Source organism: Cherax quadricarinatus, chromosome 50, assembly GCF_038502225.1.
Source record: "Cherax quadricarinatus isolate ZL_2023a chromosome 50, ASM3850222v1, whole genome shotgun sequence".
Lineage (NCBI taxonomy): Eukaryota > Metazoa > Arthropoda > Malacostraca > Decapoda > Parastacidae > Cherax > Cherax quadricarinatus.
Window position 1 is genome coordinate 27,509,917 of NC_091341.1, and position 18,275 is coordinate 27,528,191.

At 39.7% G+C, this 18,275-nt stretch overlaps 1 protein-coding gene across 2 annotated transcripts; it reads left to right on the plus strand.

Annotated features, from left to right (window-relative positions):
- The first annotated feature begins 1,611 nt into the window (after positions 1–1,611).
- On the plus strand, positions 1,612–17,719 carry LOC138854149 (uncharacterized). 2 transcript variants are annotated; one of them, XM_070095601.1, is made up of 2 exons: positions 1,612–1,700; positions 13,201–17,719. In XM_070095601.1, exon 2 carries the CDS (start codon positions 15,055–15,057, stop codon positions 16,030–16,032), a length of 978 nt encoding a protein of 325 aa, XP_069951702.1. In that variant the 5' UTR covers positions 1,612–1,700; positions 13,201–15,054; the 3' UTR covers positions 16,033–17,719. The 2 variants fall into 2 exon arrangements, with proteins under 2 accessions (XP_069951702.1, XP_069951703.1); XM_070095602.1 differs by having other exon boundaries at positions 1,613–1,700; positions 13,282–17,719.
- Positions 17,720–18,275: the final 556 nt, after the last annotated feature.

The window sequence follows — 18,275 nt, forward strand, 5'->3', positions numbered from 1 at the left end:
TTGGTAATCCCCCTTATGTGTGCTGGGAGGCAGTTGAACAGTCTCGGGCCCCTGACACTTATTGTATGGTCTCTTAACGTGCTAGTGACACCCCTGCTTTTCATTGGGGGGATGGTGCATCGTCTGCCAAGTCTTTTGCTTTCGTAATGAGTGATTTTCGTGTGCAAGTTCGGTACTAGTCCCTCTAGGATTTTCCAGGTGTATATAATCATGTATCTCTCCCTCCTGCGTTCCAGGGAATACAGGTTTAGGAACCTCAAGCGCTCCCAATAATTGAGGTGTTTTATCTCCGTTATGCGCGCCGTGAAAGTTCTCTGTACATTTTCTAGGTCGGCAATTTCACCTGCCTTGAAAGGTGCTGTTAGTGTGCAGCAATATTCCAGCCTAGATAGAACAAGTGACCTGAAGAGTGTCATCATGGGCTTGGCCTCCCTAGTTTTGAAGGTTCTCATTATCCATCCTGTCATTTTTCTAGCAGATGCGATTGATACAATGTTATGGTCCTTGAAGGTGAGATCCTCCGACATGATCACTCCCAGGTCTTTGACGTTGGTGTTTCGCTCTATTTTGTGGCCAGAATTTGTTTTGTACTCTGATGAAGATTTAATTTCCTCATGTTTACCATATCTGAGTAATTGAAATTTCTCATCGTTGAACTTCATATTGTTTTCTGCAGCCCACTGAAAGATTTGGTTGATGTCTGCCTGGAGCTTTGCAGTGTCTGCAATGGAAGACACTGTCATGCAGATTCGGGTGTCATCTGCAAAGGAAGACAAAGAAAAGAGAGATTGTCTTTTCTGCAAGGGTACTCATTTTTCTAAGAATTGCAATGCATACAAATCATGGAATGATAAAGTTGAAAGATTGGAGGAACTTGACAGATGTATCAGGTGTTTAGGTAATCAAAATGTAAAGGATTGTTATGCCAAATTAAACTTCTGTTATCAATGTCACAAAGGAAGACACCATATAGTCAGGTGTAAAGGTCTATATGTTAATGTTGATAATAATGATAATGTTGACAAACCTGACACAACAGTGGCTAATGTAAAAATTGCTGCTAATGTTAATAATAATGGTTTTGCTGAAGTAGCCTTACCTGTGTTACAGGTAAAAATTGATGATAAAAGGCATAAATCAAAAAATGTAACTGCATTATTGGACCAGGGATCCCAGCGTACTTTCATACAGGGCTGGAAAGGCAGTGGCAGCGGCAGCAGCGACTTCCAAGCTCCGTATTTTTCTCCAACTACCAGAGCTACAAATGCTCCTATGATGACCTAGTTACAAGCAAAACTGCACTACCCAACGTAGCACCCAGAATGACAAAAGATTACCAACAGTGAAACCTACAAATCGAAAAAAAGAGAGATCAAAGGAAGACTGCACACAAACCGAAAGCAACACCCCGCTGCCAGCCGAACAACGTAACCCTAAGCTTTGTATACTACAACTTCTTCTTAACAACAACAATTCCTGTAGTATTATGAGGCGTAATCTAAGAGGAAACAACACCAAGGCCAGCAAGAAAACACCGAAAAATCAACTATTCAACAAGTGTAGCCAGGAGGACGCCGGCCCAGCAACCACCCCACTCACCACCACTCAAGGCGACACCACAACAATAACAACAAACATGGCTGCCACCAGCCCATCCTCCCCTCTCTTCCCCGGATTCAACCTACCTAGTAGTCTCTCAGGTATGACCAACGATCCAGATACCCTAAAGTCATGCATCTCCAACTTAGTTATTGAAAATATGAATCTTCGAGAGACGCTAACAAAACAAGACACCAGGATGACACAACTCGAGAACAAAATCCTCAGTCTTGAACAAAAGTTATCAACACCTGGAATGACTAACTGTGACAAGACCATCCAAACAGTCATAGATAGCCATACCCAACAAATAATATCTCTTAATACAAAGGTTGAAGAAGCAGTAAAACAATGGAAGAACAACTTAGATAACCAGTTCAGTGACTACTTTGCTCTCCAAGAAGATAAAACTGAGCAAGAAAAACTATCGGACGCAGTAATAGTTAACAGTCCACTTTTTCCCAGTGATATGAACCAAACAAACAGTAAAGAAATTACTCTGCAGATCATAAAGGACCAAACAAGTGTTATTGTACCAGAGTCTGAAATAAAAGAAGCCAGATTACTAGGATCCCATGGTAGAAAAAGTGTTATGCTTAGATTCAACTCACATGATAGGAAAAAAGACTTAATTATTGCATCTATTAAAGTAAAGAAAGAGGTATACATAAACGAGTGTCTTACCAAAAAACGTCAGAACCTCCTGTATAGAGTCAGAAAACTTAAGCGGGAGAATAATGACACAATACACCAATGCTTCACACGGGATGGGAAAATTCTAGTTAGGAAAACAAATGTAGGTCAACTGTACACAATCACGAACGAGAATGATCTATCACGATTTCTCAGGGATACTAATCTTACAGAGAATAACTAAACAATGTCCAACTTAAAAGTCTACGTAGTGTAGTGTATGTTTTGCTCCATTATTGTTCAAATTTCATTGTACAATCTCTTAGTATTTAAATAATCAACTACCTCATTTTGTGATTTTACTAGTAAGCATAAATCACCTTATGTGATTTTCTTATTTACTATTGTTCGCTTGAACATTAGCTGAATTGATACTTTCTCTGTCCATATTACTACCTCATATTTTTTTTAAATACTACAATTGATATTACTTACTAAAATTAATAAATATCATTTTTACTAAAATTTCAATTTACTCTTAACATTTTTGACATTTAATAACCATTACTTGACTAATTACCTTTACCTGTTTTAATACCACATTTACTATCCTAGATTACTCTTAATTACCTTGTACTGCCATATAACCTCAAGTATAACTACCAGTGCAATATTGAATGAAATAAACATTACTATTTCACTTTTTTGTAATCATTATTACTTACTAAAATTTTATTAAACACCATATTTACTACCAGTCAATTTTACTTTTGTACATTAAACATTATTTTATACTTCCCATAACATTTTGTTGCCAAATTTTCAAGTTTTTATATTCAACCCCAACCTTGTATTATCCTTTGTACCTGTGTACCTGGGTACCTGTCTACCATCTTACTATCATATTATAACCAAGACATTACCATTGTGATTTTTTACTAATATTCTTTTGTACTTTAATTGTGAATTTTATTTTGTCAATTTAAATCTATAGTTATAACCTTGATCTTGTCAACAACCCATACCAGACTCTAGTGCAATTGCAAGTACCATTTCAAATTGTATTTTTATATTATAAGTTTATATTATAATTCCTACCATCTGTCCATTTAACTTTGCTTACCATTACTTAATTTTAGTCCCTTTTATATTTTCTCCTTTATTTTAGCTTTATATAACTATCCTAGTTTATATATCCACAACTGTTAAAATAATCAAGGTGCTATTCTCAGGTGCTAAAGTAGAATAAGCTCACAATCTTGCCATTATATTCCAAAGCTCATTTATTCACAACCTATATTAGTCCCTTTTTATTATAATTTTAAACTATAATTATAACTTTAAAAAATTACCTTTATAGTACTACCTACTATCATATTCCCAAGCACTATTATATGATCATCACTTTATTTGTATTAGTCCCTTAGCTCATTATTTTACATTTGTTAAATAATTCAGGTGCTATTTTTTAGCTTAAGACTATTTACTTTGTTTTATACTTAATTCTAACTATAGATTCACTACAAATCTTATGATTACAAGCATTGATCCTGATACCAACCTCTTATTTAATGACTTAAATGAATCAAACAGTTACTGTAATTACTACACTGCAGAACAATCAAAGGCACTTCTCAGTGCCAACAACAACATAACTATCTTTAACTACAATATCAGATCATTAAGCAAGCATTACGATGACCTCATAGCATTACTAAATTCCTTACATGCCAATATGTCCATCATTACACTAACTGAAACCTGGCTAAAGCCTGATAGTACAGATGTCTATGCCATTCCTGGTTACACAGCCATACACAACTGTAGGCCAGACCAACAAGGGGGTGGCACAGCCATATACTACTCAGACCAACTAGAATGTATCACTAATACTTGCACAAGGGATGAACATGGGGAATATATAATAGCTAAATTCAAATCCAAATACCTACAAAAACCTCTCACATTGATAAACATCTACAGAGTTCCACAGTCAAACATTAGCCAATTTAGTCAAAATCTAGGAAGTATGATAACTGATGCACGCATGAACAAAGATCACTTACTACTCTCAGGTGACTTCAATATAAATCTCCTGCAAGACCAGGACCCACACGTTACTGAATTCACAAACACAATGAGTAATTGTATGTTACTACCAACAGTAACAAAACCTACAAGAGTTACAGAGACTAGTGTTTCCCTACTTGACCACATCTGGACCAACACCATATCCCCTTTAAAATCAGGCATAATTACAGATAATACCACAGACCACTACCCTACTTTCCTCATAACAACTCTTGGTAAACTACCCCAAGACACTACTAAAGTCACCTTCAGACTTCACAATGAGGCAGCCATTAATAACTTCGCAACAGCATTAGCAAACATTGATTGGCACACTGAGCTAGAAATCTATACAGATATTGACGAATGTATTAATAATTTTCTAAAAAAGACCCAATACCTCTATAACAAGCACTGCCCTAAAAAAACTAAACAGATGACAGCAAAGAGACTGAACAGTCCCTGGCTAACACCCAGCATTCTCAAATCCATAAATACAAAACACCAATATGAAAAACAGTACAGAATGGGTCACATAACCAGAGACCAAACAAAACGTTACTCGTCAATCCTAACCAGCCTGATAAGAAGGGCAAAAAAATTGTATTATGAGAACAGATTATCCAACTTACGAGGTGATATAAAAAAGACCTGGAAAACACTATCTGAAATTCTGGGAACAAAAAAGATATCACGAAATAGCGAAATAAAATTAGCAAAATCAGATGAACCCCAACTCCCACCAACAGAAACAGCAAACAGACTCAATGATTTCTTCTCCACTATAGGACAAAACCTTGCCCATAAAATCCCAAGCTCAGATACCCCACCAAATAACTACCTCACCGGCAACTACCCGAACACACTGTTCCTAGCTCCGACTAACCCATACGAAGTCTCCCTTATTATCAATGCACTAAAAAACAAGGCAGGAGATTTAAGTACCTTACCACCCTTTATATATAAAAAAGTGTCACAAGTGCTATCTCCAATCATTGCAACACTCTTTAACAAATCCATTGAATCCTCCACCTTCCCTACAGTACTCAAAATAGCAAGGGTCACCCCGATCCACAAAGGAGGAGACCAAACAGAGTTGAATAACTATAGGCCAATATCCAACTTACACCCTCTCTCAAAAATCTTTGAAAAACTAATTCATAAACGAATCTACTCCTACCTTATCTCCCAGAACATACTCAACCCCTGCCAATTTGGTTTCAGGCCTAATAAAAATACTAATGATGCTATTATACACATGCTAGAACATATATACACTGCAATAGAGAAAAAAGAAGTCCCACTGGGGATCTTCATTGACTTACGTAAAGCTTTTGATACAGTTGACCATGACTTGCTCCACGTAAAATTGTCACACTATGGTATAAGAGGGCACTCCCTCAATTACCTCAAGTCATACCTCAGCAACAGAAGCCAATATGTGTACGCAAATGGGGCAAACTCTTCTGCGCAACCAATTACAGTTGGTGTCCCACAGGGAAGTGTCCTTGGCCCTCTTCTCTTTCTCCTATACATAAATGACCTTCCAAATGCTTCGCAATTACTCAAACCCACACTATTTGCAGATGACACTACATACGTCTTCTCTCACCCGAGCCCAGTCACACTAGCCAATACTGTAAATACCGAATTACAGAAAATATCTACCTGGATGAGGACTAACAAACTTACACTAAACATTGACAAAACCTACTTCATTCAGTTTGGTAACAGAGCTACAGATGTCCCTCTTAACATAATGATAAACGGATCACCTATCACAAAGCTAACAGAGGGAAAATTCTTAGGAATCCACCTTGATAATAGACTCAAATTTCATACACATATACAACAAATTTCTAAGAAAATTTCCAAGACTGTAGGCATACTATCGAAGATACGGTACTATGTTCCACAGTCAGCCCTCCTGGCCCTATATCACTCTCTTATTTACCCCTATCTCACCTATGGAATTTGTGCATGGGGCTCAACAACAGTTAACCATCTCAGACCACTAATTACCCAACAAAAGGCTGCAGTTAGAATGATAACAAATTCTCACTACAGGCAGCACACTCCACCAATATTCAATACACTAAACCTACTCACCATACAAAACATCCATACTTATTACTGCACCTATTACATACATAGAACACTTAACTCTGATATTAACCCTCCCCTCAAACATCTCCTTGCCAACCTCAACAGAACACATGACCATAACACAAGGCACAGATCACTCTTTGATGTTCCTCGTGTTCATCTCACACTATGCAAAAACTCAATGCACATAAAAGGCCCTAAAATCTGGAATTCATTACCTGTAAATATAAAAGAAACACTACCTGTTTATAAATTCAAGTCTCTACTCAAAGATCACTTACTCACCCAAAACCAAATAAATACTGAATAACTGAACCTTATAAATTGTATATCTTAAATGTTTCTCACAATTATATCACATAAATGTTAAACCTAAAACCCAATCTAACTTTATTATTTTTTAAATACACTACCTAACAGAATCCTTCATATGACCTGTCTTTGTAATACTCACTTGTGCTTTGTAGTAATCTGTTTACATTAATGTTTTATCACTGACTTCATCATTGCTTAATTAATCTTAAGTTAATTTTAAGCCAGCCCGTAATGCTATGCATAGTATAAGTGGCTTTGGCATACTGCTCTTATCTGTATTTTTTTGTACCTCTGTATGTGTGCACAAATTTATAATAAATAAATAAATAAAAATAAATACAACGTAAATGTCTTGATGGTATGAAAGTACAGATGGGAGATCCCACAACTTTAAAATTATCTGGTTTTCTCTCGGATAAAAGGGCTCAATTGCATGACACACTTTATGTAACTGTCAGGCTGGGCAATGAGAAAAAACGTGTTAATGCAGTAATTGTAGATAGACTTCCAAAGAAAATATCTACAGTAGGGCTTAGTAAAGCTACAGAAAGACTCACATATTGTAAATTTAGCACCTTCTGGTGTAAGTGATGATTCTGTAGGCCCAATAAATATTTGGATAGGTAGTGACTATTATGCCTCCTTTGTAAAGGTTATGGTAAAGAAATGTGGTGTCACCCTTTTGAAGACTGCAGGAGGCCATGTAATGTATGGTAGGATTCCTCATAATAATAATTCATGACTAGAGGAAACTACAAATACCATAACTGTGTGTCTTACTCATGAAAAAGTACCCCAGTATAATTCTTCCATAGAGGATGGTGTTGAGCCAGTGCATAAATTGTGGGAATTTTTTTTTTTTATTTTATTTAAAACTCAGGTACAAAATATATGAGTACTTAATCAATATGTAACAAGATACAAGCAGTAAAACGATAATCTTCAGTGACTACACAAATACCAAAGAAGCACTTATATAATGACATCAGACTGGCTGTTGCACTCCAATCAAACACTACTTTTATGTACTGTACTTCACATGAAAAGATGGTCTTATAATAAAAAATGATAGTCCTACCTAGTAAAGCTTACACTCCCCCCCTTGAAAAACTACCACTTTCTCCTTAGTATACTCATTGACATCTCTTATACATTTATAAGAGCTTTAAGGACTTCATTGACAACATGTATAAAACACAATCCTGCCATCTAAAAGGCTGACTATAATACAAGGAATATCTGAACATGATGGCACACATCCACTAATGAAACCAATCCACACCCTAACCCTCATATACCTCATGATAACAATCAATATCGTGCACGGTGGTGGGTTTAATACACTACCGTTGACTCTTCAACCTCCCTCCCCCCCACTTGCCTAGTAACTATGTCTGCTGTCACCACTCATAACCACCTTCAGTTATTGAATTTAAAAATTCATTAGAATACAATGAAATAAGGGTATATAAGAACCCCTTATCGACTCCGCCACAGAAAAATAAAAATTTTTAATTTTCTAAATACATACTGCTGATTCATCTTTGTGCTTACAAAATATCCCCCATCACCTATGATTTTTATCTCTTGAGTCCAAAGCTAAAACCTTATTATACATTTCATCAATCAAAATTATATTACAATAAGCATAATAATATCAATAGTTATCATCCAACTAATAAGTGTACATTATTATCACACTGATTTCCATGAAATTTACATAAGAATTAATACATATATTGACAATCCTCACAATCCTTCCTGCCTTCTAAATACAGTGTACATATATCCAATGACATTTCGTTATGATCCGATCATATTTACATTACACTTCTCCTTTTCCCCAGTGCAAGATAAAATCCACTTGCACTAGATGTCACAACACATTACATTTGTTCGTATAAAATAAGAACTAACATAATAACTTATAACAATATATAGATAGTAATTATTTGACAAAGTAAAGAATACCAACTAATATGGTAACAGTACACTAGAAATTGTAACTCACACACTAATACATATTCCCATTTTTATGTATTATCATGTTCAACAAGATATATATATTTATTAACAATGTTCCAGAGCAATATCAGACTTACTCTGTCACACACTAAGTTACACAATATAACTTATGGCTCCTAATAAAACATGTACCGGTCAGTACTACCTCAATCATTAACAAAACCAACCTGGCAAAAGACACTTCAGAAAGCCACCCCCTGCCATCCCCTGACCCCATGCTATCTGTATTAAAAACCACAAACTCACATTCCCTTTCATGCTCAAGTTCGTACCTGACGCCGAAAGTCATAAAACCCGTCTCTTAACCAAATGTCACCAGTTCACCCCCCCTACGCCCCCCCCCTCATTCCTAAACACATTACACCCATACGCTCCACTACCACACACTTTTATTCCACCTTCCATCCTCCACTAATATCAAAAAAGAACAAAAATGCCAGTTTAGGGAGAAAACAGCCCAATCCAGCTCTAAACTACACCCAACCCCAACATTACACCTACTGTCAGATTACGATAACCCAAGGGAAAACTGTTTACCCACAACCTCCCATATAGTAGCCTATTTCTGCATACTGCACGATACACACTCGCCGCAAGCACCCTCACCCTACATTCACCCCCCACCTCCCGCATGCACCAAAACACATACATACATCACTGCCCTCCGAATGTCCTTGGAAACCCCTCCCACATCAAAATGCAAAGCCCTCAAAGTCGAAATGTTTCTCCCCCCTCCCGCCACTATACCCAAAACTCTCGCTAACCATGTCCTTACAAAACCCAAGTTCTCACAAAAATATATAACATGAAAAGCCGTCTCCTCTTCCCCACAATGCAAACAAGTGCCAGCACCTACATAACCCATTCTATATAGCGCTGACCTTGTGGCTAGAATTCCCATAAAGAATCTATAAACCACTTCACGAACCCTTGGCTTTAATCTGATCTTCCGAAAGTTTCCAAATGCCCTTCCAATCATACATCGGGTATGTAGCTACTCCCTGTACCCTGCCAAACTGTCCTCCCCAGCCTACTTACCCTCACTTTTTTTGCTTCCTTTACTGCCAACAAATTTTGCACCATATCTTCACACTCCAGTAGTGCCTTCCCCTTCCACCATTTTCGCACATCCTCCATGACCTCTCCCACCCTTCTACCCCTCTCCCCTCCCACCCTCAAATACCGCTGCTTCACATACACTGCCTTCACTCGTGTGTCCAAAGGTATAAGACCCATCCCACCCTGCCGTACACCCATCATCACCACCTCCTTCCGTAGCCATGGCTTCCTATAACCCCACACATACCTCAAAACTACCCTCTCCAGTTCCTGAATATCGCACGACCTCAGGGGATATATTTCTGCCATGCCCCACACTTTACTGTACACAAGTGTATTTACTACCACCACCCTCTGCTGCAATGTTACATCCCCAGCCCTCCACCCGCGCATCCTACCCATCGCTCTACTCACAACTTCCTTTGAATTTATTCTCTGCGCCTCCCTAGCGTCCGCCATATACACAACCCCACATATCTTAATTCTATCTGGTGGCCTGGTGGTTAACGCTCTCGCTTCACACGGCGAGGGCCTGGGTTCGATTCCCAGCCAGAGTAGAAACATTGGGCGTGTTTCTTTCCACCTGTTGTCTATGTTCCCCATCAGTAAAATGGGTACCTGGGTGTTAGTCGACTGGTGTGGGTCGCATCCTGGGACACTGACCTAATTTGCCCGAGATGCTCAGCATAACAAGTGGCTTTCTATGTAGTAGTATGTCATTGTTGTCAGCTAGGACTGTATACCATGTACATGTACTTGTAGTAAATAAAGATTATTATTATTATTATTATTATTACGTTCCACCCATACTGTTCCCCCCCCCACCCACGTGCCTACTTCTAATAACTTTGACTTTGCTCCATTAACCCTCATCCCTGTCGCCCCACCAAAAATCTCTATTATACGTTCCACATTCCCCAATCCTATTTCCCCTCCCACCAAAACTGTGGTGTCATCCACATACCCCACAATACCACATCTCCCATGTCCCACCTCTCCCTGTTTCCACACTCCTTCCTCTATAAGCCTATAAAAAGGGTCCTGCATGCATGCAAAAAGGATTTGAGACATGGGGCAACCCTGTCGCAAACCCATCCCCATCTGCACCGGCAACCCTAACTTCCCATTAACCTGTACCCTTACCGTTGCAGGCGTATACAAAGTAGTCGCCCAGCACACAATCTCATCCCCAAAACCCTGTTTTTGTAAAATACTCCACAACATATGTCTATCTACACTGTCATAAGCCTGCTTCCAATCAATCCCCAAGATATCCCCCCCCTTGTCTTCCCTCCACAAAATCCTTAATTCTTCCATGCCCCTCACGCATACTTCGACCTGGAATCCCACACTGACCTCTATGTAGGACTCGGTCAAGCGCCTTTTTCATACGGTTACGTAAAACCTTCGCAAAAACTTTATAATCTGAACACATGAGGGAGCTCGCCCTAAAAGCACGCAAGGTCTTCCCCCCCTCCCTTATAGACCAAAACTACTACCCCCGTGCTCTGCGATTCCCCCAACACTCCCCTTTCCTTCATACAGTTAAACAACAGGACCAGACATCCCTTCATACAATCCCAATGTGTAATATAGAAATCATTAGGAATTCCATCAATGCCCGGCGCTTTTCCCCTACTCAAGCCCATTACCGCCTCGTCCACCTCCTCCTCACTGATCCTACCCTCCATTACCGCTCTCTCCTCCTTCCCTAAAAAACCTCGAATTCCTTCTCCCAGAATCTCTCCCTCCCTCTCTCCTCCCTCCCCCTGCTTAAATTTCCCCCTAAACCAATGATCAGCATAATTGCTCATTCCATCGGTGGTACTAAGTACCTGCCCCACCCTATATCCCCCCACCCCTTTACACACCTCTAAACCCATAATCGTGGTCATCTGTTGCCTATTCCTAAATCTCCTCAAAACACATCCTGACGGTTTGTCACCCCATAGAACCTCCTCTAAACCTTCCCTCACACATATCGCATCAAAACGAGAATTTTGTATATCCCTCAGTCTTCCCCTTAAAACCTCTATTTCTCCATGTCTATCCCCCCTCCCCCTTCATAACAATCATTTAGCTGCCCCTCTAAATATTTCTGTAAACCATACCTCCACCTCGCCTCATCCCGTCCTCTATGCTGGTAATACTCCCTAATCTGCAATTTAGCGTGCTTCTCCCACCATTCCAAGACATCCTCCTCTTCGTTGCGAGCCTCCCATAGTTGCTTCCACCATTCCCTAAAAAACAACCCCTCCCCCTCTCCCTGAAGTAGCCTCACATTCATTTTCCAATAACCCACATACCTACGAACCATCCCTTCCCATGCCATCTCTGCCAAAACGGCACGATGGTCCGAAAAACCTAAATCTATCGTCATTACACGTTCTACTGTTATATCTCGAGTTATATATATACGATCCAACCTGGCCACATAACCCCTCCGCATAAACGTGTGCTCTACTTTCCACCCATCGCCCCTGACTATGTCATAAACCCCTGCATCCCTCAACAAATCCCTCAATACCCCATGCACACACCCTGCCCCTCTCGGCTCCACATCCTTATTCCTGATTACACAATTCCAATCCCCACCTATTATAGAAACCATTGGTAAACCCGGCATGTAGAAAAGCAAAACCTCCCTTACAAAATTCACCTTTACCCGTATGTTACTATCTACCGGCATATATATCCCCAGAAAACATACTCTAATCTCACCCCATATCCCCTCCACCCTCACCACCCTCCTCTCCCCTCCCTCTTCCCACTTGAGCACGTGGAATGGGCTGGACTCCCTCACTGCCACTGCCACCCCACCCTTTAATTTCCCTGAACTACCAACATACATCCTAAAACCGTTCAGCCTCAACTCTCTGCCATACTTAAAATTGTGTTCTTGAATAAAACACACATCAATGTTAAAACGCCGCAAAACATCCTCCAACCATACTCGTTTACCGTCAGCTCTAAGGCCATTCACGTTTATCGTCAGCCACTTAAAGATTCAGAAAGGGTGGCTTTCCTCTATGTCTCTGTGTCCTGTCTGTTCCACTTTTTGCTGCTTCTGTCTTTTCCCATGCACTCTTTCCCGCCTGGACCCCCTCCCCCCCTGTGCACTACCCTGCCCCTTCTTAATCACTCCCGCCCACGTCTTCTTCCCTGTACACTGAGCTGGTGTTATAACCTCCTCATCCGACGAGCCTCCAGCCCTCTTTCTAGATGTGCCCTCAATTTCCATATCAGTATTTCCATTCCCCTTGTGCACCTCAGCTTCCACCTGTAGCAACTGCAACATGCCAGGCTCTGACCCCAGAGGCCCTGGAATCTGCTCAATCAAGTCCTTCTCAACCATCAGAATTCTCCTGTCTGTAGATGGGTTCTCCTCCGCAGGCACGTCCAGGAAAGACTTAATCATCTCCTGTAGGGGCGTAGATAACTCCTGTGGATCACCGGTCTCTCCCACCCCCACAGGCTGCTGCTCAACTCCCGGGCCCGTTTGCGGGGGAGCATCCGAAGCCACTGGTAGCGTCACACAATTCTCTTCCATGCCCTCCACTTCGTCCGCCCAATTACCTTTGCCTGCTGCACTCAAAGTCTTCGGCAGAGGTTCCGCCTGAGACTCTGTGACTACTTGCCATTCCCAAGGCCGCGGTGCTGCTGCTTTACCACATCCAGCCACCATGTGGTCAAAAGCGCCGCACAGGCGACACGTCTTGCATTGTCCCGTGTAGGTCACATACAGCTGTGTCCTAAAATCCTCCAGGACAACATACGATGGAATAGGTCTTCTTAAAGACATCTTGACGGTGTAAGATCCAGCCGGCAACCCTTCATAGATTCCCTCCGTCCATCGAACTAAAGTTATAGCATGCACCTCACCATATCTTTGAAATGTCTCTCTGATATCCACATCGTCTGCCTCTAAAGGAATGTTGCGGATCCTCACCCAGGTGTAGTATTTTGAGGCATCCCGCAGGCATACCTCCAGACCAGATGATACGGTGATGTTCTTCTCCTGGTACTGAGTCACCGTCCTTTCATATGCCTCCACTGTGCAGAACTTTATGAAGATTCATGATGAACCATTAAGTGCTATTCCATGTAATTCTTCAACTTCAATGCCAAACGTGTCCCGTATAATCGTTGGTAATAAAACAGAGGCATTCGTAGGGTAAATTGCCCCTTTAACAAGGTCAACACACACGGTGTTGCTCCTCCTGCGGTAGCTGGCAGCCATCTTGGTGAAAACAGGAAGTTGTGCATCAGAGAAAGCAGGAGCTGTTTGAGTAGTGCGTCCACTCAGCCCGAAAGCGAAGAGGACAAATATGGGAATTAGACAGCATTGGAATAAATGTAAATGAAGAAAGTCCAGATGATTCTTTTACTCAGGATCAATACCTGAGAGATGTAAAATTTGAATCTGGACAATACTGGGTACGACTTCCGTGGAGACTGAACCATCCAGAATTGCCCACTAATTACAGAATGGCATATGGACAATTAAAGTCTCAGCTCTGCGAACTGAGTAAGACACCAGAATTGTTAACTGCCTATAATGATATAATTGCTGAACAATTAATTAATAAATTTATAGAAGATGTACCTCCTGAGCAAGCCAAAATTTATGGTCACTATTTGCCCCATCACGGAGTGAAGAAGGATTCTAAGACCACTCCTTTGAGGATTGTGTTTAATTGTAGTGCCAGGAGTAACAAAAATGTACCTAGTTTAAATGACTGTTTGATGACAGGTCCGTCGTTGACGGAAAAATTAGGAGATATCTTATTAAATTTCAGAGTGAAGCTGACATAAGTAAAGCTTTCCCAAGAGTGGGTTTACAAGAGGCTGACCGGGATTGTACCCGCTTCTTATGGCCTGAGAATTCTATTGACCCGCTTAGCCCTCTGAAAACCTTTTGCTTTAGGAATGTATTATTTGGTGCTACATCATACTTCAAGCGACGATAAATGCACACCTTAAATGTATGGAAAGTCCATTGAGTAAAGTAATGAGCAAACAATTTTATGTGGACAATTTCCTGGGTGTGACGTCAACTGAAGAGGAACTGTTAATGACTTATGGAGAGGCTAATAAAATAATGCAAAATGCGGATATGCCTCTGAGGGAATGGAATAGTAATTCGTCCAAATTAAAGTACAAAATAAGTAAAGATTCCCTGGAGATGAAGTGCCAAAATGTAGTAATGTATTGGGTTTAACTTGGGATACTGAGAGAGATTTGTTAATGTTAAAACCTAATAATTACAGTATGCCCAATAAATTAACTAAGAGAGTTTTGCTTGCTGAAGTTTCCAAATGTTTTGATCCACTAGGTTTAGTGTCACCCCTTACTATAAGAGGGAAATTATTAATTCAGGAAGCTTGGAAATTTAAATGTGCTTGGGATGAAATTCTACCTGAGGAATTCATTAACAGGTGGGATGAATTAATTGGTGATTATGAAAAAATTCCAATGTTGGAGTTCCCACGCCAGGTGGCCAATCCAAATGGGAAAAATGTACTCCACATTTTTTGTGATGCTTCAAAATTGGCATATGGAGCAGTTGCTTACCTTCAATGTAATAGTGTTATTTCTCTTGTTATGTCTAAGGCTAAAGTGTCTCCAATTAAATCACGTACCTTACCTCAGTTGGAATTAACAGCCATTTATGTAGGTGTCAAATTAGCTAATTATATAAGAAATAAGTTGCAGGAGATAAATATTAGCGACACTGTAATTTGGTCTGATAATGAGGTATCCTTACAATGGATTCGTAATGGAAACAGTAAAATTGTGTACGTACAAAACAGAGTCACTGAAATTAATCAGATACAAGAGAAGTATAATAGTTTGGGTCAACATATGTTAACATTTAATCATATACCTGGTGAGGAGAATCCAACTGATTTCTTGTCTCGAGGTTTACCTTATGCTAAATTTGTAAATGCTGTATCATGGTTTAAAGGACCGAGCTGGTTGGTAAATAAAGCTAATTGGCCTGTACAAAAGGCATATATTGCTCCTGTTGAAATTACTGTGACCACCACTCCAATAGTTTGTCCTTCATTAGCCATTGACATAAATAGGTATTCTTCTTTACCCAAACTAATCAATGTAACTAAGTTGGTGTTTAAATTTCTAAACAAGATGAATATTTCATTTAAGTTTTCACAGCCTCTTGAATATTGGATAAAGAGAGTACAGGAAATGAGATTAAATTGATGATGGAAAGAAAATATGTGAAAGGTTCCATAATAGAGAAATTGGGACTGTATTTAAAGAACAATGTAATTAGGTGCAGAGGTAGGTTGCAAAATGCTGAATTGGGTGATTATGCTAAACGCCCTATCTTACTGCCCAAAACTCATCATCTAACAAATTTAATTGTGCTAAATGCCCATAAAAATGTAATGAATGGTGGGGTACAAGATACCTTAAATTGTATTAGGGAAACTTTCTGGATTCCACAAGGACGGCAAAGTGTTAAAAGGGTGATTAAATCTTGTGTAATATGTCGCCGTGTGGATGCCAGATCCTATATGTACCCAGGTCCTCCACCATTGCCAAATGAGTAATTTGAGTCGTTTAGCAACGAACTCTGCCCGGCTGCAGTGTGGAAAATACTGTATATATTTTCCAGAAATACAGTTATATGTAAATAGATGGCCATACTGTATTTAATAATATTTATGTCATAGAAAACGGAAAGCCTGCGTCTGCACAGAAGGAGAGTCGCCATTTTGTTTGAATTGAATAACACGTTGTGAATAATGGGAAGAAATTTTCGTGCTCTAGAGGTTAAAGTTGGGCTGACACCTCTCAAATAGGAGGCGAAATTGTTGGATGTGCATAACTTGAGATATCAGGCGACTGGATATGACAGCTCCAGGAACCTCAGATAAGTCTGTTATGTTATAATTCTGGCCAGTGTTATTTTCATGTATAGACAATGAGGTTTTCTGAGTATGATACAACTTAATCTCCAGTTAAATTGGTGAGTGATTTTTAAGATATTCTCCTTCTGTTATGTATATGTGTATCTATAATCATTTATTATTTTTAATATACAGTCCACAAATTTATATATTTACCAGCATTCCTGGTGATATATATTTCATTTATAATTAATAGGTCCAGCATCGACACCATGCCTAACCCTTCTAGGGTAGGGTAGGTGCCTGAGCCCGAGCCTTTAGCTCACAAGCCTGTCATTCCCATTAGTCCCCTTGAGGCGGGGATGGCAGACCAGAGAGGCCTAGCTTGTGGCTAGGCCTGGGGACAGTTGGTCCCAAAGATGAGGAGGTACTTGTGCCTCCTCCCATGGGAGACTTAGGTCTCAGACACTCCCTAAAGAGGGAGCCAAGGCCGGGCCACCACTTGGAAAAGGCCCGGGCCGGGAGAATACCGGCTAATATTTAATAATAATAATAATAATAGGTCCAGAGCAACTTGTGGATATGACAGTGGTAGGTATCGAAGGGGGACATTTTTCGCGACCTAGGTGTCCCAAATTCCTACTTGTCTAACTGATAAATAATAATTATCTATGTTCATTTATTGTTATGTACTTAATGATACATTCAGATAAATGTAATTTTCCAAAACTTCATTATTACGCTTATATCAGCTTATATATCAACTATACGGCTTATTTATCTATCAGAATTGATCTAATATGATATAATAAACACTATTAATAACATACAAACATGTTATATACTCTAGACTGAATAAAATAGGCCATAATATGGCGAAAGACCATCGGAAATATTTCGATATAAATGAGTTACTCCCCTCCATGTCGTCTTTGAATAAGAGAAAACGGTATTTTGAAGAGGATAACTGCACTAGAACATCAGTTTACTAAGAAATACGGTATAAACCTTGGTAATAAATACCGACAAGTTGGTTTAGAAAGACACGTAAGCAAACACTATAACATATTTATTAGAAAACGTTTCGGTTCTGGGACCTTGATCACTTCTAACATACAGAGGTAGAAAGACATTATATATATATAGGCGGAGAGTGAGATGTGACGCACGTGACCTGAGGAATGTTCTTATGACATTCCTCAGGTCACGTGCGTCACACCTCACTCTCCGCCTATATATATAATGTCTTTCTACCTCTGTATGTTAGAAGTGATCAAGGTCCCAGAACCGAAACGTTTTCTAATAAATATGTTATAGTGTTTGCTTACGTGTCTTTCTAAACCAACTAAGAAATACACCCAAACAAACGCGATTTTCGCTTTTTTTTTTTTTTTTTTTTTGAGAAGGGGGGCCGGCCGGCGCTCCCGGCCAATATCTCGGAAGTAACTTATTCACCTAATGTACCTATTTCTGCCCTTATTACTTAATTAAATGGAATAATATTCACATAAATTGTAGAATAATGATTTCTCTAATTACTCCCATTTCATTTTTGGAAATATTCCAAATACTTTCAGAGTTATGTGGGAG

Bases quoted from the DNA above. Each gene is read 5' to 3' on its own strand.
- LOC138854149 (XM_070095601.1), top strand. From the start codon at position 15,055: ATGTTAAAACCTAATAATTACAGTATGCCCAATAAATTAACTAAGAGA.